This window comes from Chiloscyllium plagiosum, chromosome 9, assembly GCF_004010195.1.
Source record: "Chiloscyllium plagiosum isolate BGI_BamShark_2017 chromosome 9, ASM401019v2, whole genome shotgun sequence".
In the NCBI taxonomy this organism is placed as follows: Eukaryota; Metazoa; Chordata; class Chondrichthyes; order Orectolobiformes; family Hemiscylliidae; genus Chiloscyllium; species Chiloscyllium plagiosum.
In genome coordinates, this window is record NC_057718.1 from 38,906,630 (window position 1) to 38,931,791 (window position 25,162).

General features: G+C 38.9%; 1 protein-coding gene across 7 annotated transcripts in view; it reads left to right on the forward strand.

The window, feature by feature from the left end:
• Positions 1 to 369: 369 nt before the first annotated feature.
• The window catches only part of hhat (hedgehog acyltransferase), a 238,649-nt gene continuing 213,856 nt past the window's right edge, over positions 370 to 25,162 (forward strand). For 3 of the 7 annotated variants that reach the window (XM_043695744.1, XM_043695743.1, XM_043695745.1), the window contains exons 1-6: positions 370 to 422; positions 678 to 903; positions 1,015 to 1,121; positions 17,885 to 17,952; positions 19,098 to 19,211; positions 21,619 to 21,813. In XM_043695744.1, coding sequence (XP_043551679.1) covers positions 407 to 422; positions 678 to 903; positions 1,015 to 1,121; positions 17,885 to 17,952; positions 19,098 to 19,211; positions 21,619 to 21,813 — 726 coding nt within the window. In that variant the 5' untranslated portion in view covers positions 370 to 406. Of the gene's footprint in view, positions 423 to 667; positions 927 to 1,014; positions 1,122 to 3,973; positions 4,153 to 17,884; positions 17,953 to 19,097; positions 19,212 to 21,618; positions 21,814 to 25,162 lie in introns of those variants that run through there. The other 4 variants (XM_043695749.1, XM_043695746.1, XM_043695747.1 and 1 more) reach the window with 4 other exon arrangements.

A 25,162-nucleotide genomic window follows, 5' to 3' on the forward strand; every position in this document is an offset into this window, starting at 1 on the left:
GCCAAGATACCCTCGATTCACATATACAAACTGTACACTATTCTGGCTTTCTCAGAGCCAGCTCTCAGAGTGAACTGAACCTCTGACACTCCTGTTTATATCTGTCAGCCAGGGCTCCCAGCTTGAACCAAGTTAGCAGCTCCAATCAGGGCACTCATACTGCATGTGGTAAATTTGGCTGACTTGGTTACAATCACTACATTAGCCTCTGTTACACCTGTCACACAAAGTGACATTTAGAAAACCACAAACCACATTACCATTCGTCTGGGAATTCGTAAACTAGTCTTTAAATAATTAGAGTGAACGCCAGGGCCATTCATGCTGCTCCCTGTCTTAGTTGAGAATGTAAGAAAATTGAAGATTTTCGTCTCTTCAGACAGGACTACAAAGTGGCAAATTTAAAATGTCAGCTTCAACTGGTAATTAAATCATTCTTTGACCCTCTGTAACTTCTTCGTGTCATGTTGTACTTTGCACATTCTTATTAACACCTTTCTGTGACCATGTAATAAAAACCCTGACCATTATGTGGAGTTAGAAAATTTGGGAATGGTGAAGCCCCCTCAGTCCAAACTTGCCTGATCTTTTCTTTCCATCCAGACACTCCTTATATTTAGCTGGAATGTCAAAACTCTTGTCTTTATTAAAAAAAAACATCCGATTTTATCCTTCAGATATAGGAGTGTTGAACTCCTACAACTACAGGACACGACGCGAATATTTAACAAAGCTGCGGGTTAACAAACGGGACCTTTCCAGGAGCCGCGACCAGTTTCCCTCCGGTACTCATTCACCGCCGCAACCACCGGCTTGTAACGGTGCAGCCACGATCGGCTTTCGGAGGGGAAACATCATCCGCCGGGAGCAGCGCGAGTGTTCGGCAGCTCGGGCGGGTCGCGGGTTAGTGCGGCTGCTGCAGCTCGGTATCAGACGCTCATGTTTATTGTTGTTGTTGAAGCTGCTGTGCACCTTTGTGTTTTTGCAGCTGACTTTTCCCCTGTGTGTTTACAGAGCGATGCCGAGCGCCTGTCTGCCCTCCTGGGAGCTCAGTTTCTACCTCGCCATCACAGTCGGATTTCACTTTTACTCCTTCCATGAAGTGTACCAACTCTCCAGAAGTAAGAGCGCTTCCTTCCCCTGCAACACTGGTAGCACCCCTCCCTGCACCTTCTGCGCTGCCTAGAAGTAACTTTTGTTTTTACAATAAATCCTTTTTTTTAAAAACATAAATTCAAAACTAATATCTCAGAGAGTTGCCTGGAAAAGTGGACAGTTTCTGCCTTTTAAGCAGATGCACAGTGTATAGGATCAAAACGTTTTTGAGAGGGAGGGTGATTCATCAGTTATCTGAATGAAAGAGACACTCTATGGCTCTGGTGGTATCGGTGGAGAGAAGCAGAGTCTGAATTGCAACAGTCAGCCTGCTCGATGGTGACCTGTCCACTTAAAAGCTGGCTACCCTGCAGACAGACTATCCAGTAACCCCACCATCTCTTGAAAATGGCAGGCAGGTTATGGTAGATGGTGAGCCGGACACTCATTAGATCTTCCGACTCAAATCTTTCTGCCAACAACTGCTTCTCCCTCCCATGTTTTCAAACTCTCGACCCGGGAATGTAACACATTGCCAAATATTTCAGGTCAGTGACTTCTGTCACCGAATGCTTCTGAAAGGATTAATGTTGGAGATTGCATTAGGCTGTAACCAGTCTGACTGTGTCACACAATTTTGGCAGTGAATTGAGGAGTTCAACTGTAGATCTTTCAAACATGAATTATCAATACTGCTAAGTAAGCAGCAGTCCATGTACTGTGACTAAGGATGTGAAAATATCCATTTCAATGTGAAGACAGCCATAAAGAATGAATGAAGACCTTCAGCATACTTAAACAATTGAAATAAAGACTTGTTGGGCCTAATGGCCTGTTTCCACACTGTAGGGATTCTGTGTTTAAAAAAAAAAGATTATATTCAGGCTGACATTTTACCTGGCAGTGGAGAAAAACTAGAAGGTAACATTTCCTGACACTCTCCTGGTGGCTATAACTTGCAGCTGGCACCTCCATGTTGGTTAACACCTTGGCACATTCCATGCGCAGTGACTTGCATCTTTAGTCTAAGGAGGTTGACAACAGAAATGGACCAGTTGCACCATATTATGACACATTTATGGTTCACTTAGAAAATAGCTCAATTCGTCACTTTGGAATTTACCAGGCACCTGTTTCATGCATTGGAAAATAGTACATCTCAGGCTTTTTGCTTACTGTCTTCGTGTTCACTCACTTTACACCTGCTTAGGTGTTCACAGCAGTGTGCATCTTGTCTTTTGTGCATTGCTGCATCATTCAGAGCTTACAGCCACACTGTACTTCTATTTTGCTTTGCAGTTTTGTGCAGTTACAAAGCCAAATAGCCTGTCATGTTTGCCACCAGTGATCAGTCAAGGGGTGGACACGTTGCTGTATGGTACCATATGATGCAAGTGTCACACTTGCAGCATATGCCACAACAAACGCACTGCATATGCTTTAACCAAGTGACCGTGTATGAACATCTAAGGGGAATAGCCCCTCAGTTGGGCCTAGGGTACAACACAGTATTTGATATATGGTCTCACCAATGCTCCATATAACTGAAGCATGTTCAGTTCCTCTTGTAATACATGATGCGTTTCATTAGTCTTCTTAATTACTTGCATTTGCACACTAGCATGTACATGTACTCTTGAACACAAAGATCAGGGATTTCTCAAAGTGGGGTTTGGGACCCAGTTGGGGTTGCATGCCAAAATTGTAGGGTCATGAAATCTGAGGTAGTAATACAATGGTAGATTGGACCAATTACAGCAGCCGTACCCTGCTCTAACAGACCCTCACTCTAACTGCGTTCATTGATGGGGTCATGATAATTTTCAACTTTCAAAAGTCTGAATAGGAAATGTTTGGGAAGCACCACCCTAGATTCCCATGTACCTTGGAGTTTTACAGTTGTTTTCTGTTGTCATCAGCGTTAGTGTTAAGCGACAGTGTCCTGTCCTTGAGTGATTTAATATGCTCCATCACATTGAGTAACTAAACAGTGTAATTGTGTCAAGTACATGTCCCTGTTGGCGATTTGAAAACGTTGACCCACCCCCCCCAATTCACTCAGGGGTTTCAAACAGATCAGTGAGCTTCTTGGAAAGCCGGCAAGCCATTTCTTTTACTTGTCGACAAATATTGTGAATAATTGAAATCCAAAGCAAGAGCAAAATTGGCTGGAATAACTCAGTGAATCAGCCAGCATCTATGGAGAACAACAGAAAAACTGACTCAGTTTGTCTGATGAGCAACTATACGATAAGTATATTTGTTGGAGAAATTTCAATTCAATCACGACTGACTGTAGTGGTTATAAGAAAGACCTTTCTGAATTCCTTTTGTTGGCTGTTTAAGGGTGTGATATTTTGGCTATATTGCAACAATATATCTGTTTACTTGAAACTATGTGGAGTAAGATCACAAACTAATTAATGATTCAACTCTCAGTTTACCACCTGTTGATTTTATAATCAAATTAACATATTTAGATTAGATTCCCTACAGTGTGGAAACAGGCCTTTCAGCCCAACAAGTCCACACCGACCCTCGAAGGAGTAACCCATTTCCCTCTGACTGGTGCACCTAACACTATGGGCAATTTAGCGTGGCCCATTCACCTGACCTGCACATCTTTGGGTTGTAAGAGGAAACCAGAGCACCCGGAGGAAACCCACGCAGACATTCTTATGTTAAGAAGAATAATGATGTTTGTATAGGTTGCTAAGAATATTTCTCACGTAGTAATATTTATTTCTCAATTTATTGTTTTAAAAAAGTATTAAATTTGTAGACTGAGTCAGAGTGCACATTTTAACACCTTCCAAAGTTGAAATGCTGAAGTACAGTGGCAAGCTTCAGGCATTTGTTACATTTTCTTTGCTTTCAGCAGGTAATGGTACACTGGTTTGAAAGGAAGTGACATTCGCTATTAGGAGCAGTCTGTAAACAAAAGGAGAAAATCTAATGTAAAAATATCACCTCAAAGACATTTGGCAATTCCCATCTGAGATAAAGATCTTAATAATATGTTGATGGACATAGATTCAGCTGAGGTGCTATGTGCAGGTAAATTGTATTGTATTACATTCTTACTAATCAGAGTGGTTTGATACCTGGGTGCATGACAAACATTGACTGAAGAAACTGAACAAGTAATTAATATTTATTAATTGTGTGATCATAATTGTATAACAATCCTGCAGAATGGGTATCAAGTTAAACAAGTCAATATTTTAAACAATATAAAATGAAAGATACATGAGAGCCTATCTTTCTTAAATTCTGTTTTTTTCCTCGTATTACACTAGGCAGGGTTTTTTAAAAAATAATTTGTGTTAGGTTTTCTTGTAACAACGAATGCAAAATAGACATTTCACATGTACTGTTAAATGTAGAATTCTGGAATTTGAATCCGAGTTGGCATAGTCTTCCAGAAATCACATGATGCTAGTGTCTCTCCAAAATACCTGATATTGAAATTTGGAACATTGTGAAATTGGAATTTATTGTTACTAACCTTGGAAATCGCAATACAAAGCTAAATCGTATTCATCCCAGTGTAAGTATAATCTCAATGATGTTAGAAGTTCTGCGTATTGTAGTACTACCCATCTGAATTGAAAATTAACATAGAGTTTTATTTTTCAGATTTTAATTAATGCTGAAATTTTTAAATAAAGGATCTGCCTCTTTTTAGTTTCTCTTAATCCATACTTTCTTCCTTCCCTTATTTTGCACTGCTCATTGAGCATTCTTCAGTTTATTTGGTTCGTTATTTGCCCTGTTCACAATGGTCTGTAAACAAGCGCAAAAGGAATGAATGTCTGCAAATCTATCCTGTTCTGATCTGTTTTGATATTGGGAAAGTCAATTATTTTGTCAGGATAAATGTGTTGCTTGGTAGTTGTTACTTGCAAAATGTTGAGCGAATACTTGATAAAATTCGCCAGAATACAGGCATTTGAGCATATTTAATTCAGACGGATTGAAAGTGCTGCATGTAGTTTCAAACCATTTTTAAATTTAATCTCCTTTTGCGAATTCATACAGATTGCATTCTACATATTTATATACCTTGGTGTACGAAATAAAATTCTTTTGCTAAATTTTGTTTTTAGATCCAACTCCATTTTCTCCATTACCCATATTTTACCTACTGGAAAGTAGCCCCGAAATGAAGGAAAAATCAGTAATAATTGTATGATTTTAACTTTTATGACTGAGCAAAAGAGTAAGATGAATTCTTACCCCTATGCTGTACTCCTTTTGGACATTTGATTTATTTATCAGCAGAATGGTTTTCTCTAGAATAAAATCTGTCTTTGACAGTAATAAATCTGAACAGTCATCAGCAATTCCAATCACACACTTATGCATTCTGACTTTAATTTCCAGTGGTTACCTTTTTTTCCACCAAACTATCGAGATCAATAATGAAGCTATCTAGGAATTTCCCCCGGTGCTAAACTCTTCCACAAGCTCTTGTTCTTTCAGAAATGTTATTTGTTTTGGGTTGAAGTAAATGTCATAGACTTTCAGAACTTAATCGAAAGTATCAGTTGTTTCTTCTACACTTTGGAGAGCAATTACATGATCAGCTAAATTCCCAACTGTATATGAAAGTGCTTTTACTTTTCTCGTTTCTAATTTAGTATCTAATCTGGAAACGATTCTATATCTTAAAAATTATTTTCTAGAGGATGTTTAGTTCTATGTTCTATTTGATCCTTTCCAGAAATTAAAACTTCCTGGCCATGTAATTTCAGCAATCAGGTCTTCCTATTGTGATTTCCTTGATTCACAAATTTTGAATTTAGTATGGCACAGCTTTACCATTATCTTTTCCCACATTTTTGTAGCTAAAATGGAGGATTCCTGCTTTTTTTTTCACAGCTTCTCTGGATGAATCCTACAAGTCATGGCCTGAATATATTGTAGGCAAAAATGAGGACTGCAGATGCTGGAGATTTAGAGTCGAGAGTGTGGTGCTGACAAAGCACAGCAGGTCAGGCAGCATCCGAGGAGCAGGAGAGTCGATGTCGAAAAGCCCTTCGTCAGGAATGGAGGGCTTTTGCCTGAAACCTGAATATATTATATCCTGTTTCCTTAATAGCTTTACCGAATGAATACTGACATTTGCTGCTTTCGTAACAATATCTGTTTCTTTTAACTGTTTATCTGAATGAATCATTCTCTGATGCCTTTAAAAAAGGAAACATTTTCTTTAATGGATTTTCCTCGATGATACTTGCTGTCATCGGCTGTAGGTAATAATCCCTTATGTTTTCACTGCTTTTACCTGAATGAATCCTGGTGCATGTTGGTTTAAGTAAATGCGTACCACCTTTTCTGCAACCTCAGTAATCTAACTTTTTCTGTTAAACTTTGTCTGTGTTCTTAAATTGTTCTTAAATTGTTCTTAAATTGTTTTATTTTGCTTCTGTGGCCCTTGATTTATTTGACTATAGCTGTGCCTCCTGTTGCATGTTGCTAAGGTGGCAAAGCTTGACCAGAGTTGCAAGTATGTTGCTTACTTCCAGCTTTCTCTGCCTGTAAATTGTGCCACTTAAAGTTTTCCCCTTACCCACTAGGATTTCAAATTTACTCATGGGACCTCTGCCATTTGCTCTGTGCTGAAGCTCAGCTCAGGACCACTCCTCTAGATCACTGGCATTTGATGGAGTATGTCATTGCCTTGCTGGAGTTCCTAGCTCACCTTTGTTGCTGTGCATTTCATAACGCCTGAAATGCCTTTACTATCATGTGTAGATCCTGCCTTGTTGAATCATGCCATGAGGTTCTCTTCTGAAAGGCTTGTGAATATTTTAACTCTTCTAATATGCTGACTATCTGCAAGAATTCTTAAGACCTGCACTACTGCCAGCATGTTAAAAGAAACGAAACAATTGTCAGACCGGCCTATAAGGCTGATCTCTCGTTAGAGTGGGCTGACTGGTGGTGGTTTAACCTGAGGGTCACCACACCTCAGGTGAGGGGAGATGTTGAGATCAAGTGTTCTGCCCAAGATGTGGGAATTGAACCTGTGCTGTTGGCATCAGTGCTTTGCAGACCAGCTATCCAGCCAACCAGTTAATCAGTTCCTTGCTAGTATGTGTATAGGACTCTGCTAAATGAAATTCACACCACTTGCCACCATGTTGTAAGATGAATCCTTACCAGTGCTCATTATTATAGAACTAACTGGTAGATTTTCTGCTACCTTCCCCTTTCCTGTTGGCGATCTACAGGCCCTTCTTGGTCTTGTACTCATTAGTCTAACAAGAACAAGCTGTTTTCTTAAATATGATATAAGTTATTGTACGATAGGAACTATGTATGCATTACATTAATATTATAGTTTGTATAACAAGGTATATGAGCAAGATCCCTATGGTTGATTGTACTCCTTTTGTAGTCTGAAGCTCTTCACTTTCTTAAACCCATCATCATAATGTCATTGTTATGACATCATCATAATGGGTGGTACTTAAGGCAGTCTGCAATATAAATCATTTCAGACTCTCAAGTCCATATAAGGTAGTAGATTCTGGATCAATGGTGCTGGAAGAGCACAGCAGTTCAGGCAGCATCCGAGGAGCTTCAGCAAAATCGACGTTTCGGGCAAAAGCCCTTAATCAGGAATAAAGGCAGAGAGCCTGAAGCGTGGAGAGATAAGCTAGAGGAGGGTGGGGGAGACCTCCAGCTCAACACTGTCCCCTTGTCTTGTCCGGACTTGTCCGACCTGCCCAGCTCCTTTTCCACCTATCCACTCCACCCTCTCCTCCCTGACCTATCACCTTCATCTCCTCCCCCACTGACCTATTGTACTCTATGCTACTCTCTCCCCACCCCCACCCTCCTCTAGCTTATCTCTCCACGCTTCAGGCTCTCTGCCTTTATTCCTGATGAAGAGCTTTTGCCCGAAACGTCGATTTTGCTGAAGCTCCTCGGATGCTGCCTGAACTACTGTGCTCTTCCAGCATCATTGATCCAGAATCTGGTTTCCAGCATCTGCAGTCATTGTTTTTACCATATAAGGTAGTAGTCAACTCATTTCCTCTACTAATTTTAACTTCTAATACCAGGAATATTTGCTGCAAAATATTATGCCATTTTTTGTTCTTGCCTGCTACATTTAGTTTTATTCAGAATGGGTTCAGCTCAGATAATTGACAATATTTTAGTATCAGGATTTAGTGTAAGAACCATTGATAGTACTTCAAGATCTTTAGGAAGTCAACATAATAAGAGTGTACTGTACTTTTGGAAGTTCCTAATTCCCTATAAGGTTTAGGGACTTTTACTGGCCTGGGTTTTGCGGGGGGATTTTGAGCGTGGCCTTTCAGCATTTGAGCTCCTATTTATTTATTATTTCATGGCATGAAGGCATTGCTGGCAAGGCCAGAATTTGTTGCCTATCCCGAATTGCCCTTGACCTGAGTGGCTTACTGGCGATTTCAGAAGGCAGTTAAAAGTTAAACCACATTCTTGTGGGCCTGAGGTCATGTGTAGACAAGACTGGGCAAGGACGGTAGATTTCCTTCCCTAAAGGGTATTAGTGAACCAGATGGGTCTTTACAACAATTGCTGATAATTGTCATGCTCACCATTACTGAGACTAGCTATTATTTCCAGATTTATTAACAGAATTCAAATTCCAGTAGCTGCTCAGGTAGGATTTAGACTATTGTCTTGTGAACATTTTCATTACTAGACTAATGACAATATTGCAATGTCACCATCTCCCCTAATGGTATATCACTCACAATGTTGCCAGAGATTCTGCTGTTGATCCTACTCTCTCCATTAATCAACAATCATTGAAATCATTTGATCAGTTGAAAACATTCCCTCTCTACAGTCTAATGCCATTAAAAAGTAGCCTCCTTCAGTCAGTTGGAACTGGGGTTTTATATTGCAAGCTGAGTAACTGTTGCTGAACAAAACATGTTGTAATATGTTGGCTCATTGGACAGCTTGACATCACTGCAATGCCATGCTGGAAATCCTCATGGGAAGGCACTACAATCCATTGCATGGTGAGAGAAAGTAAAGTTCTTGCCAAGGAGATGATTGGATCACTCTCAAAGGATTTTTCAATATCAGAGACAAATGTCTTTGCTCTGTTGCTAATCATACTCAGACATTTAGACATTGATTTATGCAATATCACAACAAAGTTATGGAAGAGCGCAGCACTTAAAAATCTGTGACAATCAAGTTTTGGTTAAATTATATTGTCCTTCTAAAGGTTTGGTTGACTGTGAGAGTCAGAATTATTTTTTTGACTGAGCAATTAAATGTGTTTAAAAAACAGAGTAATTCACTGAAGGTCATATCTTTATGTAATAGGGGTGTTCCATTTCTAACAAGATCGTTTCTAAATATACTCACCTGCGTATATCATACACTTATCCCAGAATATTTATTGTAAAACTTTATTTTATTTGGAATGATTCAAGCTAATGGAAACATCTGTGTTTTCTCCAGAACAACCTGTATTGGTGTTCTCTTAATGTCTCTTACTTTGGTTAGAAGTCACCTGGTCAGGTGTAGAATTCTATGCTTTGATTTGACAACATTTGTCCTGTCAACTTCAAGAGCCTGGTGATTAACTGCAATGGATCAGTAGTTTTGGGTCTACTCTGTGCTTGCTTCATCCTTAACATTTTAAAGAACAAACATTTTAGACCTTTGAACATCTCCAATTCTCTCAAGTGAATATGAAAAGTCCTATGGCCTTGTTTTGAAGAATAAGAGAGGCATGACTAACAGATGTTCCTCAGCCAACAGCAATACAAAAGTTATCTGGTCATTTGCACATTGCTATTTGTGCTACTATGCTGGGTTCAGTTCCGTTCCAAGAATAATTGCACTTCAACATCACTTTGTTACTCGTTTACCCTTTGGGACTTTCTAGGGTAATGAAAGCTGTTTCACCAATGCCTGTTTTATTTTTTTCTTCTTTATTTTCAGTACTGTTATTGGTCTTACTATCAAACTATCTACAAAATAAATCAAATGGAGCCCCAATATGTTGTGCCACAAAATATTGAAACATATATTTGTGCCTGTGACTTTTACAGAGTGGAGGTAAAGCATTTTCCCAGAAAATTGAAGAAAAATTGGACATTAGTCCTTTTTTTATTGTTCAAAATTTGATTTAAACATACATTGTAATCATTCCTTTTTTAGTTTTCATCATAGTTGACAGTCAACCTTTCCTGTTTGTTAATTTCAGAAATTAAGGGTTCATTTGCCTTGCATTGCATTTATTAATCCATTAAACTTCAAAAATACAAACCTTTACATTTTTTGCATAATAAATCTATAAAGCCTTGCAGAGCTCTGTGCCTACAAATTGCTTGTTAACTATTTGAATGGCAGAAACCTGGTGCTTTACTTGGAGCTTGTGAGGTTTGTATTAGATGATTTACAAAAACAGGAATTACAGTATAAAAATTACATCCCAATTATAACACATCATTACAATGCACAGGAGCATTTAGGAACATTTGATTTTATGGTTATATGATATTTTACAGAGCTGTTAGTCTGCTTTTAATTTCCACATTTGTCCAGTGTTTTGCCTTTGCTTGCCAACCAAGCTGTATTTTGCTCGCTATGTTTATTGATATATCTATTACAATGTGTTAATATTTATAATAAATCACCTGCAGACCAACTGTATAATCCTGATTTACATGATAACTAAATTTATTTTCTCTCCACTTTAAAAGCTGTTTTGCAGTTAACCTATTTGCTCAAATGAATTATATTTTTCACAGCAGTTGCATGTTTAAAACCTAAACTATTTAGAAGTAAGCTTGGGAAGAATTGGTTAGGAATTATTGCTCTCTTATTGTACTTCTAGTGCCTTTTCTGCTTAAATGTTACTTTGAGGGCTAGCAGAATTCACAGAGGCCAAAAATGGAACATGTTTTGGTTCTTGACTTCAACTGTATGCTCTAAATGTTTTGTTTCCTGAATAAAAAATTAAGGATTTGAAATCAATAGACTGAATGTGGCTATGGTGAGATGAATGATACAATCAGGCCTAATGTTCTGTTAGCCGCATTTTAAGTTTTTCTCAGGCAGGATACCATCATCACTATTGCTAGGCAGCAGCGTGTTCACAGTTGACATTCAGTATTGCTTGTTAAAACACTTTGTGAGCAGTCCGAATCCCCACAAGTGGTGATCTTACCAAAGTCACCATACAAACTAATCATTGAGAAAACTTGATATGAAACCAGAGGGGATTCTTGGCAGGTTCAACTTGCCACTTGCTTCAAAAGAACTCCATGAGCACCAATGTTTTGGGCATTCTCCATTGACAGCAGTCACACATCATCTATGGACATTAGCATCTGACATGTGCCAGCTTCTATCTCCTCTCATCCCACATCTCTGGTCCACTTACAAGATGCCTCCTAATTTCAGTGTTGCACCTCTGGCTGCACAGGCAACAATCATTGTAATGCTATTTATGCTCAGGGACATACTGTCAGCTCACAGTATGCATCAGGCTGCATATCTGGCTGTTCACTTGCTGTTATAGTGCTCACTCACTCTAAGCAGCATGCCTACCTTTGGATTCAAATCCAAATGTCTAGATTTGTTCTGTGGTACTGTCAAAATTATAACTTACATTAAAGTTATGACTCCAAACAAATTTGCCTAACCGTGCCATTGTAATAAAAGGACTTGCCCTGGTGGCCATACTTCAGAAAAGGGGTAAATTAGCTCACTTGGTTGGACAGCCAGTTTGCAGTACAGAGTGCGTGAGTTCAATTCCCATACCAGCTGAGTTTACCATGAAGGACTCTCCTTATCAATCTCTCCCCTGACCTGAGCTGAGGTGACCTTGGGTTAAACCACCACAAATTGTCTCTGTCAATGATGGAATGACTGTATGACACCAGTCATGGAGGATAGACACTGCAAATAGATCCTGACCGAAGGAATGATTGCACAACAGTGGGAAGACTTCTTGAACTGCTACAGTCCACCTTCTGTGGGTTGGCCCACAATGCCATTGGAGATTTTAATCCAGCAACAGTGAAGGAATAGTGATATATTTCCAAGTAAGGATAGTGAGTGGCTTAGAGGGGAACCTAATGATGGTGGTGTTCCCATGGATCTGCTGCGCTTGACCTTCTAGATGTAGGGCAGCACAATGGCTCAGTGGTTAGCACTGCTGCCTCACAGCGCCAGGGACCTGGTTTTGATTTCAGCCTCGGGCGACTATCTTTGTAGAGTTTGCACACAGTTTCTGCGTGAGTTTCATCTGGGTGCTCTGGTTTACTTCCACATTTCCAAAGATGTGCAGGTTAGGTGAATTGGCTGTGTTAAATTGCCCATAGTGTTCAGGGATGTGTAGGTTAGGTGCATTTGTTAGGCGTAAATAAAGGGTAGAGGAATGGGTCTGGGTAGGTTACTTTTCGGAGAGTCATTGTCAACTTGAAGGGCCTATTTCCACACTGTAGGGATTGTATGATTCTGTGAATGAGAGAGCAGCCCATTTGATGATAGAGAATTTTGCACACCCATAGTTGTGCTTTGTAAATGAAAGTGTGTTCTTTTAGTTTTTTACTCCAGATTTGCATTTTCTAGACTTGCTTTATTATACATTGCTCTCTCAGCCAGAGATAACGGGCTCATGTTGCTACTGCCTTCCTGCACCATTTAGCGCATGCATAAAGTCACAAAACTTGCCACAGTTGCAGCAGGCCTAAGTCCATTCAAGAGATGTAGCCTTTGCTAAGGGAATTCTGGCCCAGCAAGTTGAGGGCAGCCTTCTTTTCCAGTCCAGGCCCTACTTGGGTGGTCATAGTTAGGATCCCCTCCACATAAGAGATGAAGAGACAAATGACGGGCAGCGCACTACCTGTCTTGACACTTTTTGCCTTTATTGGGCTGTTTTGCTCCTGGAGCGGGAGAGAAAGATAATATGTTCGATGAAAGTGGGTGGTACAGATATTTCTGTTGGTGCAGTTGGGGACATTTCTCAAGCAAATGAGGTAGGCTGTGAAAAGGGTGTGTAGCATTAGTGGTGTCACAGGTAAGGATGGGTGAGAGCGAATGGAAAAGCATGTGTTAGTGAGAGTTGTTGAGCATGAGCCTGGATAGGAGGTGGATACAGTAGCATAGAGTGAGTGAGTGAGAATTATCAGAGAGAAAATGATGGTATTTATGCTGGCAGAATGGAGAAGGACAAGGATGTCTTCCTGCAGAGCTGGGCATTCTTTTCGATTGCGTAAACAGGGTAGCAACCTCTGAGAAGCTGGGCATGGTCTGTTTGTCGTAGGGGAAGGTGAAATCCCACCTATGCTCTACTCTGTCCAGCAGGACTTCCAGGGCCATGTTCACAAAAGGGACACTGATTTCCTGTCAGCTATGTTTGTGGCAAATGTCAGGGAACCATTCAGGGCAGCTCCAAGCAAACCGTGCTTGTCTGGTTTCACAGAGGCTTTTTACATATGGTGCAGCACCAAGGTTGAGGGTCCATTCCAGGATCTTTGGCGAGTGGTAAATTGCTGTGGGAAAAGTACGTGGTAAGATGGGGCAAAAATTGGACAAGGAATTTGCCATAAGAGCTGAAATGTCCAATTAATGTAACAAGTTTGGAAAAATACGGCACGAAAACTTGCTTGGCTTTGCAGTGAGGGTCACTTCATGAAACTTGATGTGACTTAATCAAAAACCAGAAGGTTCAGCCCAACTTTAGTGGGGTGACTTCAGTGGAAAAGACTGAAATTTAAAAAGCAGTGGTAAATGAGATTTAGCAGACTTGCTTACCATTTATTCATTGAATGGTGTGGGCAAAATAGTTTTGAAAATACTGATGAATTTAAGGTAGAAAGAATTGATTGGAAAGTTTGGTCTAAATATTGCCTTTACTGTTAATATTTATGTGATTGTCAAAATATTTAACCAGATTCTTTCAGAGCAACAGCAGTGACCAGGAATAGCTGTCTGGCAAACAGCCTGCTGTATAATTAAGATCCACAAAATTGCACCATCTTCTGTAAAGGTGTTATATAAATGTAAGTTGCTATATTAGTTGGAATCACAGTTCTTGTGAAATTTTGGCGTTTGAATTTTGACTTTATTATATGGATAGTTCAGTGGATTTCCTATATTGTTATTAAGTTGTATATTTTGAAACATGTTGTGATACAACTGATGTGGCATATTATGGAAACCATGGTCATTTTTCTTCAAAGTGTTCTTCTTAATTTGTTTTGAGTTGTCTTTTTGCATATTTCAGTTTACAATGTCAAAAATGACATCATCTTAATTATGGAATCGCTACTATATACTTTACAATTCACATGGGGCTAAATTTGAATCAATCCAATGGCTTAAACTTGGGGTAATTGGCCACATGTGTCCGACAAGACATTGCAGAAAAAGGTTGGGCTGTAACATTTACAAGTAAATTTTTTTTCATGCTATAATTGGTTACATCAAACAACCTCTCTGTTCCTGAAATTTAAGTTTGAGTGTGAATTCTCATTTTTCAGGTTATTCTTGGGAAGTTGATTTCTCTGCCTCTTTTAGTTTTTTTTTCTCCTTTTTCTCTTTATCCATTTTTAAAAAATTCATTCAGGGAATCTGGGCTTTCCTGGTTGGGCTGGCATTTATTGCCCATCTATTAATTCCCTGAAGAAGGCATCTCTAACTTCTCCAGGGCAATAATGGAAAGGCAATAATGCTGGCCCATCCAGGAAAGCCGATGTTCCTGAATGAATCTTTTTAAAAAAATAGATAAAAAGGAGTGAGTGCACTAATGCAAAACCACAATGTCTAGATGGAATACTGCAGAGAGCTGGTGAATAAACAAATATTGCCTGAGCATGCTCACAATACCACAACATTGCGTTGCACTGACAACTGTGAATGATGTTCTCAGTGAACTGTGCTAATCCTTGCAGAGAAGCTGTTTGATGACAATTGAAGCTGTGCAGTTTGCAAAGGTCAATAAACTGAATACTCACTCAGTAGCGAGGTGAATGTATTTATTGGAGTGATGAAGTTAAGAAGGTCCTGATTGCTCTTGATAGTGATGTAAGCCTTCCATTTATTCAACTGCTGCGTGAGCACCTGGAAAGCAGATTTCCAAAAGAGAAATTACGAGAATGCCATGCATTTGATTAGGCTGTAAATATGAAGACAACCAATTATGAATTTGAAAAAATTATTTTGTAATCCACTTTTATACTCAGCTATGACAAAAGTTAAGCCACAAAGATACGCTCACACTTGGACTTCAAATTTATGGTTGTAGAAAAAAATCAAGATGCATTCCATTCAGACACTGTGATTCAGTGGACTGTGCTGTAAAAGATGACCAGTTTCTGGAAATGTCCATTCTTCTGGACATTTGAGCAACATTTCAGCTATCAGGTGCATTTGTGAGCATAGACTTAGCCTCATGAACTTAGAGTCATAGAGATGTACAGTACAAAACCAGGCCCTTGGGTCCAACTTGTCCTTGCTGACCAGATATCCTAAATTAATCTAGTCCCATTTGCCAGCACTTGGCCATGTCGCTCTAAACCCTTCCTGTTCGTATACCCATCTAGATTCCTTTTAAACGTTACCAGCTTCCACAACTTCCTTTGATAGCTCACTCCATACATTCACCACCTTCTGCATGAAAACATTGCCCCTGAGCTCCCTTTGAAATTTTTCCTCCTCACCCTAAACTTATGCCATCTAGTTCTGGACACCCCCACCCCAGGGAAGGGACCTTGTCTGATTATACCATCCATGCCCCTCATGATTTTATTAACCTCTATAAGGTCACTCCTCAGTCTCTAATACTCCCAGGGAAAACAGTCCCAGCCTATTCAGCTTCTTACTTTAGCTCAAACTCTCCAACCCTGGTAACATCATTGTAAATCTTTTCTGAACCCTTTGATTAAGTGCAGAGTCCAGAAAGAGATTAGAAAAAGATTACTTGGGCAATTGATGCAAATTAAGTTGTACATTTCATCTGGATAGAATTTCAACTCGAATGCAGCATATAATCATTGAGCAGGAAATAAAGATAGACAAGCTGGCAACAAAGGAGTGAATAATTACGTGCCCTTTTTTGGACATGTAGTGCATGTGGTATACATAGCACCAGCATTAAATTGCTCCCCAGACTTCTGAGCCAAGCAAACAATTTTGATTATTTAGCAGGTAGAATGTCTGTAGTTATAAAATAATAATATATTTGCACATTATTTTCACAATTTGATTATTAGCTATTAAAAGTTGCGAAATTATTTCCGCTCAGTGGGATGCAAGATGTGCTCAGACTACACTGGGTTCTGCACCAGTGCCAGAAAAATTTGAGGGAACATTGTGGTGGTGATCTGCCTTCTTGAATTACTGCAGTACATTTGGTGTAGTTATACACACAATACTGCTAGGGAAGGGCTCCAGGATTTTTAACCCAGTGACAGTGTAAGAATAATGATATATTTCCAAATCAGGGTAGTGAGTGGCTTTGAGAAGAACTTGCAGATGGAGTTGTTAATATCTATCTGCTGGTCTTGTCCTCTGAGGTGGTGATGATCATGAAATTGGAAGATGCTGTGTAAGAAACTGTACTGAATTTCTACAGTTCATCTTCGAATGGTATGCGTTGCTGCAACTGTGTGTTGGTGTAGGGAGTGAATGTTTGTGGATGTGCCGATTGACTGGGCTGCTTTATTTTGCATGTTGGCAAATTTCTTGAGTATGGTGCATAACAGATGATGGACAGGCTTTGGCAAGTCAGATGGTTAGTTTTCACTGAAGGATCCCTAGCCTCTGACTGTTTCTTGGAGCCACAGTATTTATGTGGCTAGTCCAGTTTAGTTTCTGGTCAGTGGTAATCCTTGTGATGTTGATTTTGAGATATTCAGCAATGGTAATGCCATTGAATGTTCGCCTTTTTCTTTATTTTGCTTTTGATATGTGATTGAGATGCAATTCATATTTCCTTCTCTTAGTTCCTGGTTAGACTCTGCAGGCCCAGTTTTAATCTATTTAAAACCAATGCCTCACTGAGGATTGTTCAATCTGGTTGACCAGCCTTGCTCCTTCTTGCCCTGTTAACACATGCCATGTATATACTGTAGAGGATGCTGTACTGAAATTACTGCTGGATTAGAACAAGTCTTTACTTAAAAAGCTTGAAAAAAACATTGTTTTATGGTTATCAGCAAGTTGAACAGAGAATTCATTCACCGCTGACTGCAAAATGTCTTTGACTTGACTAAACTGACCAAAAGTGAAAGTATCTATTAGTCTTTGTACTTCAAACTGAACTTTGCAAATTGAGTGGATATTGAGATTATAAAATATGCATATGAAGGAATATGTGAAATTCTAGTTCTTAAAATATACATTCTTAGAATTTACAGCATAATGGAATGACAGTAGGTTCTGCAGATTTGCACTGGAGATTAGTATTTCTTCAGCTGGAACACCTTAAGCATCTCTTAAATGATCCTTCACCTTCCAAGTGTGCTACATTTGAGGTCACCCCATTGATCTGTTTGTTAATCAGAATTAGATCAAGTACTGTACCCTTAATGATCTAATACTTTATGGGTGAAGTGATATTCTTAATTATTTGATTTTGTGCATTTTAGCAATTCTGACTGTATTGCAATGCCAAACAATGCAGCAGAGCTCTAATCCCAATTTGTTTTTGATTTCAGATTATTAATTGAAATCCCAGTTTTAAAAAAATCAGTTTTTCACAGTTGATCTGAAGTATGTTGCTATATTCTGTGTTTTTCATTTCTGACAGATTATGAAGAAGAACTTGATGCTGAATTTGGATTTGAAAAAGGATTCTTTATTTGGGGTTTTAAGAAGGTAATTTAGTCTTCAGTGATTAATTATGTTGGTTTGATTTTGTAAGTAATACCGAATGCATGATGTAGGTATTATTTCAAGCACTTAATATGATTTTCAATACTCTCATTGCAAAATCTAGAGATTTTCAAATCCAAATGTTTGGATTTGTTCTTGGTGCTGTGGAAATGATAGCTTATATTAAAGTTATAACTTCAAACAGATTTTGCCAATCATACCATTCCAAAACAAAAAGAGACTTGCAGTGGTGACTATACTTCAAAAAGAGGATGGGTTGGTTCTCTTGGCTGGAGAGCTGGCTTGCAGTACTGAGTGTGAGTTCAATTCCTGTACCAGCTCAGATTACCATGAAAGACTCTCCCACCATTCCCCCTTGTCTGAGGAGCTGTGGTAGCCTTAGGTTAAACCACTACCAGATGTCTCTCTCTAATGAGAGAACAGCCCTATGCTCTGGCAGGACTTTGGTAGCTTTACCTTGTACTACAAAAGCACTTCATTGACTATCTAGAGTTTTGACTACCCATAGGTTGTTAATCTTGCTTTGTAAATGAAAGTCTGTTCTTTTAGTTTGTTGCATTTTGGCTTCACTTCAGCTTTGACTCTCCCATCCTTGCCCTCCTCACTTTTCTGATCTAAAGGACTTAGCTAATTTGTCCTATAAGCATGTTAACTTGCATGTGCATGGTGTGGTCCTAGACAGAATGGACTCATGCCAGAGGTAGGACCTCTATTATGAATTTAAATGTTTCAAAATGTTTCTTTTTACTGTTGGTAAAGCCTGCATATGCGTGCAATAGAATAGAAAAGGATCTTTTAAAAATCACAGATGTCAGATATATAATTGAACAGAGTGCGCACAAAAACCACAGCTTCCGGTGTACAATGTACAGGTGTATAATTGGTCATTTGCTCCCTGGCCTGGGAGGTGAAGAAAACAATTGGCTACTTTTTTCATTGTTGGTTTCCTGGAATTCTTGCTGGAAAGTATATATTTAAATTAGTAAGTTGGATGTGGACAGAATCTGGCTTCGCTTTGATATTAATCCTGATCTATTTGGAATTCCATAGAAGCAAACAGTTCCTTTGGACAGCATTTTTATGTTTTGAGTTATTTTTGGATAACTAATCCTTGCAACACTTTTCAGGACCCAACAGACTTTGAATGGAGCTTTTGGACAGAGTGGACAAAGAACTTGCTGGTGTGGACTCTGCTTGGTCATATAATTGTATCACAAGTGACCATAGCCTTTTTTCCAAAGGTTTGTACTTTCTGTTAAAACTATAATCAAAATATACACATTTACTTTACAGAATATCTATGTGGAAGAGGAGGGTCATATTACAAATAACAGAACTTTTCATCCTCCGAAACATAAATCTAATATCTGTTATGTAAATAAGTATAAAACCTTTTGTTTCTATTGCTAAATATTTAGTGAATTACAGGTGTGTTTTTCCATGTGGAATGTTCTCTGGACAAATGGAAACTGAAAGAGTTTGAACGTTGGACTGTCTATGTGGAATTTGCACATTCTCCCCGTGTCTGCGTGGGTTTCTTCCAGGTGTTCCGATTTGCTCCCAAAGATATGATGGTTAGGTGGATTGCTCATACTAAATTGTCCGGGGAGTGTGTGGGCTGGGTAAGTTGGCCATGGGAAATGCAGGCACAAGGTAGGGGGATGGGTCTTGGTGGGGTGGTCTTCAGAGGGTCAGTGTGGACTTGATGAGCTGAATGGTCTGCTTCCTGCGCTGTAAGGGTTCTATGAAAGGTTTAGGCTAAACATAAATGAGATCTGTATGAAAAATGCTCATTAGTAGGGATGAGCATATACTATAAAACATAACAAAAGAGTATGTCAAATATTTGCATAGTCGTGCCAACATTACCCAATATGATGGTTATGCTATACTTTTGCATTAAGTTATGCTTTAAATGTGTTATATGTAATGAGAGGAAATAATGTATTCGAGTGGATGCAGGCACATGCAGAGCATTTCTAGATAGTGCCTGTACAATAGGTAGTATTTGGACGGTGTAGATTAGAGTCGTACTGCAAAAGCACAGCAGGTCAGGCAGTATCCAAGGAGCAGGAAGATCGACATTTTGGGCAAAAGCCCTTCATCAGGAATGAAGGCAGGGAGCTTCCCGGGTGGAGAGATAAATGGGAGGGGGGTGGGACTGGCGAGAAAGTAGCCAAGAGTACTTTGGAGGTCGATGGAGGTGGGGATGAAGGTGATAGTAGGGAGAGGAGGGTGGAGCGGATAGGTGGAAAGGAAGATTGGCAGGTAGGACAGGTCATGAGGGTGGAGCTGAGCTGGAAGGTTGGAAACTGGTGAAGTCCAATTTCTCTACGTGCTTTTCGTCTTTTTTCTTTTCTTCATCTTTGAGAACAATGTCGACAGGGCAGTGGTTGCAGCGTTGGCGGCATGGACCAGGACTCGTGGCAGCGATGGTGGTGCCTGAAAACTGGACTCCTGGTGGCGGTATGCTGGGATTTTGGACTACCAGTGCTGGTGGGCTGGGACCTTGGACTCCTGGCGGCTGTAGGCCCAGAGCCTGGACTCTTGGCAGCAGTAGCCCAAAACCTGGACTCTTGACATTGTCGGCAAAATGGCGGCAGCAGCAGAGCCGAGGTCTCCTGAGGCTTCAGCATTGTCATCTCTGTTCACTGAGCGGGACTGCTTGAGGACCAGAACACCTTGCATAGGCCCTAAAGCTGTGCTTCAGACCCAATTTGAACAGAAGATGAACTCTTATTTAAGTTTTTTTATTGTACCTCAAAATGACACCAGATTGTGGCGACAAAACAATTTCCATTGTATCTTTAAGATATATTTGACAATAAATAAATTATTCACTCTTCTTTTATTCATTAGCACTTGCTAAACGTATTAGGATAAATGATCTTTTTGTGCAGATTATGTGGTATTCAGTGTAAAACTGAAAACAATTGAGGAAGAGATTTAGTTCTATGTTGAAAGACTCATTGATAATAACCACATTATAGATCTATCCATGAGAGAACTGTGTTAGAAAACTTAAAACCAGGGAGCACGTTGCATCTAGACTATATCCCAATGTGTATCAATTCTTATGAATTTCAAAATGGGTCACATTACATTGAGTAATGACTTAGTGAAATATTTGCAAAAATGAAGTGGAATGAAACCCTCAAGTTCTTTTTTTATATTCTAGTCTGTTTATTATCCTAAAATTCCAACTAACCTCCTTGTATAATTCAAAAGCAAACTTACCATGCATGCTAAAAATCTAAAACAGAAAATGCTAGCAAGGAGATAATGATTCAGGTCAATTGATCTTTCATTGTAATGGTACTGAGAACAAGTATTTGACTTGGAATGTTAACTTTTCACAGATGCTGATAATTTGGTCATGCTGATGCTCAGCTGACTTAGTGAGCTTTTCCAGTATTTTCTGTTTTTGTTTCTTAAGTAATTCAGCATGCTTTACTTTTTTTTTTACTTATTCAGTTCATGCTGTTACATTCAAATAAATCTGAGCGTGATAATATCAATGCTAGCCTTCTTTTAGCTGTATAAGAATGAATTTTGTTTGTTCCGAGGAACAGATGATCTGTAATACAGAAAATTTAAACTTCATTTTGTTTCTGTTTCACATGGTGACATAAGGATTTTTTTCTTTAGTTTAGGATGTGGTTGCTGATGATGTATGGGATGTTGGCCTGCTTCCTTACAATGGGCTTCAAAGGCCTGCTAGTAATATTATTGCATGTGTTCATCTCCTATGTGGTGGCCCAGCTGCAAGTGCCTGTATTATCCTGGCTATGTTCAATATTACTACTATACAGCTTACAAATGGACTCTCTTGGAAAAATTGAGGTAAGAGTGTAATTCCCAAGGTATAGAAGAACTCCAGTCACGACTTTTATAATGATTTCAGAAATGTGCTATAACTTAAAAATCAAGGATAACATGGGAATAATTATTCAAGTACTAATTGAACCTTGTTCTGATAAGCTATATTACTTGTATGAATATGTATAAAATAATTTGTAGAAGCAGCAGACAAACCTGTGAGAGTTGTAGATAAGCACAAAAAAAATGAAATCACACCATATGGTAGAAAACAATTGAATGAATTGGGGCGATTGGTAGGTTGAATACCTGGTTAATTGAATATACTCAGCCCTATCAGTAATAGGTATTCATAATGACATTGAATTATGCTTAAAATATTTATTTTGCAGTCCAGACAATAGGTATCATTCTTCAAACAAAAAAAAAACACAAAAAGTGTGGAATTACCAGTCTCATAATGAAATTTGAGTATTGCTGAAAAAAATACATTTTGTCCAAGCTCTTTACAGTGCTTATATTAGGACAATGTGCAAGAAATAGTAAAGGAAAAAACAGCTTTTGTACTGTATGAGTGGAGACTACTGCTTGGTTGCTATATGGAGATCTGACTAGTAGAAACATTGCCATGGAGAATGCAGCAGTTCCATCAACTGACAGTTACTATCAAAAATTTGTTTAAATTTTAAACAAGACAAATTGACTTTGATTGGTTAAGGCATTGTCCTGAGAAGTGAACCAGAGAATGGCTGTCAAGAATTATGAGTTGAAACGGGTGTACTGTGCATATATTTTTATTTTTGTTTTCTAATTATGAATGAATCATTGACTTTTTTTCCTGAAAATATTAATCACTTTTGCCTGTTAGATAAATAATGCAGTGGTTTCTCTTGTTCAGAAAACTAATAGTTATTCATCTACTTGTTACGTTAATACTTGATAAACCTATTGTGTCAAATGAGTTGTTCCTGTGTTATAGGTTATGACATTCTAAAAGTTGAAAAGAATCTAAGAAATGATCACTGCCTATGTTGAAGGGCTGCCATTTGATAATATCTAGAGTATAGACTGTCCTGCTCATGAGGAAATTGTAACTGTTAAGTGATGCCATTGTTTTCAGTCTCCATTCGGAAGTCATTTTCCCAGCTACTGATTTCATCCCACTCTGCAGTAACAGTCTGAGATTAATTTAATCTGTCTGCAAGCTCTGTGTCACATTTGAGCCTGAGCTGACGTTATAATTGCATTGATAATAAGACCATTCGTTTCACCTCCTTAACATCACTCAGTTTTACCCCTGACTCCTCTCATTTGCTGGTAAAACCCCTAAACCTGCCTATGTTGCCAATGGATCCAATTATTCCAACAGACTGCTGGCTGGTTTCCCACATTCTATCCTTTGTAAACTTGAGGTGATCCACAATTTGCTTGCCTATATCTCAATGCGCAGCAAGTACTGTTACCCCATTGTCCTTGTGCTTGCTGACCTATTTTGGCACCTGGTGAAATACCATCTTGATTTAAAATTCCCATCCTTTTTTCCTCCTCCAAGGTTTTTTTCACTGCTCTAATTTTGACCTCTTGTGTAATTTCTATTGTAATTGCTTTAGGAAGGTCCTGGTGTAGTGCTATTATCATTGGGATACTAATCCAGAGACCCTGGCTAATTTTCTGTGGACATGAATTCAAATCCCACTTGACAGATGGTAAAATTTGAATTCACTAAACATCTGGAATTAACAGCTAGCCTAAAGTGATCATGTAACCACTGTCAATTGTTGCAAAGAAACCTATTTGGTTCATTAATGTCTCTTAGAGACGGGAATCTACTATTCTTATTACGTGTGATTCCAAACAATGTGATTGGCTCTTTACTGTTTCTCTGGGCAATTAGAGATGGGCAATAAATATTAGCCTAGTCAGTGATGCTTACATCTTCTGAATGAATAAACATAAACAATGTTGACTACCTTCACTGTCCAAGCCCAAAGGTCCGGAGTTCCCCAATCTGATATTCCTCCTCTAAGGCATTTATTAAAACATATCTGGTTAACTAAGGTTTAGGTCATCTGACCTAATATTTCCTTATGTAACGCAGTGTCATACTTTGATTTATAATGATCCTGTAGATCCCCCGTGACATTTCATTGCGTTAAAGGTGATAAATAGAAACATTGTTATTGTATTTGGCTGGATGCACTATAAATTTGGACTGCACTGTTGCCAGCCAATAAGTTTTGATGTTCTAGATTTTGTGATGGAAACCCTCTGATCTAACTTAGGCAACTAACAATCTATGGACCAACCAGGGAAATGATGGCCTAGTGGTATTATCACTAGACTGTTAATCCAGAGGCCCAGAAAATGTTTTGGGGATCCATGTTTAAATTCTGCGAATGGTACCCAGAAGAATTTGAATTCAGTATAAATCTAGAATTCAGGGTCGTATGCTGACTATGAAACCATAGTTACTTGTTGGAAAAAAAAAATCATCTGGTTCACTAATGTCCCTTAGGGATGGAAACTTTTATACTTACCTGGTCTGGCCTATATGTGACTTCAGATCCACAGCAATGTGGTTGACTCTTAATGCTCTTTAGGCAATTAAGACAGGGCAATAAAATGCCAGTGAAGCCTACATCCCATGAATGAATATTAAGAAATGAGTTTCTTGTTTGTTGTCTTGATGGGGTCCACAGCTCATATTTAGCACTTTACATGGTGCCATTTTAAATGCTTGCTCCAATTAAGAACAAAACATCATATTGGCAGCATAGATAAAAGTGTAAGTTGGCAAATACATGATGAAAGATGGAACAGAAAAAGCAAAAAAAAAATTCTGTGATGAACAGGACATTCACTTGAGCATCCTGCTCTGACATGTAAAATTGGCAAGCAACCAACTTTAGATGGTCTACCATCGATGGTTGAGGGCTGTCAATTCCTGACAAAGGGCTACTTTGTGCAAAGCAAATTAATTGAAATTTATTGACCGCCTCTTCATATCAAAAATGAGCTGTTTGGAAATTGGGGCATGTGTAACCCCATTTCCTTTGCCTGTAACAGCTGCTGACAGAGCTTTGGAAATATAATTGACTCCATGAGTTTGTAGCAATAACTTTCTTCAAAATATCTTCTCTGTCTGTGTTGCAAATTGAAATTCGGTGATATTGAAGGCATTTGACAGGTTTTACCAATTCTTGTTTATACCAGTAGGTGGAGATAGATTTCTTTCAGGAGTGAATGAATGCACTGCTGGACCTTAAGTGAGAAGGAATTGTTCCTCTTGTTTATTGCGTTGTTCAAAACTGGAAAAAAAGATATATGGTAACAAAGCTGCAATGATTGGGCTTATGAGAAAAGCTTGTGATAA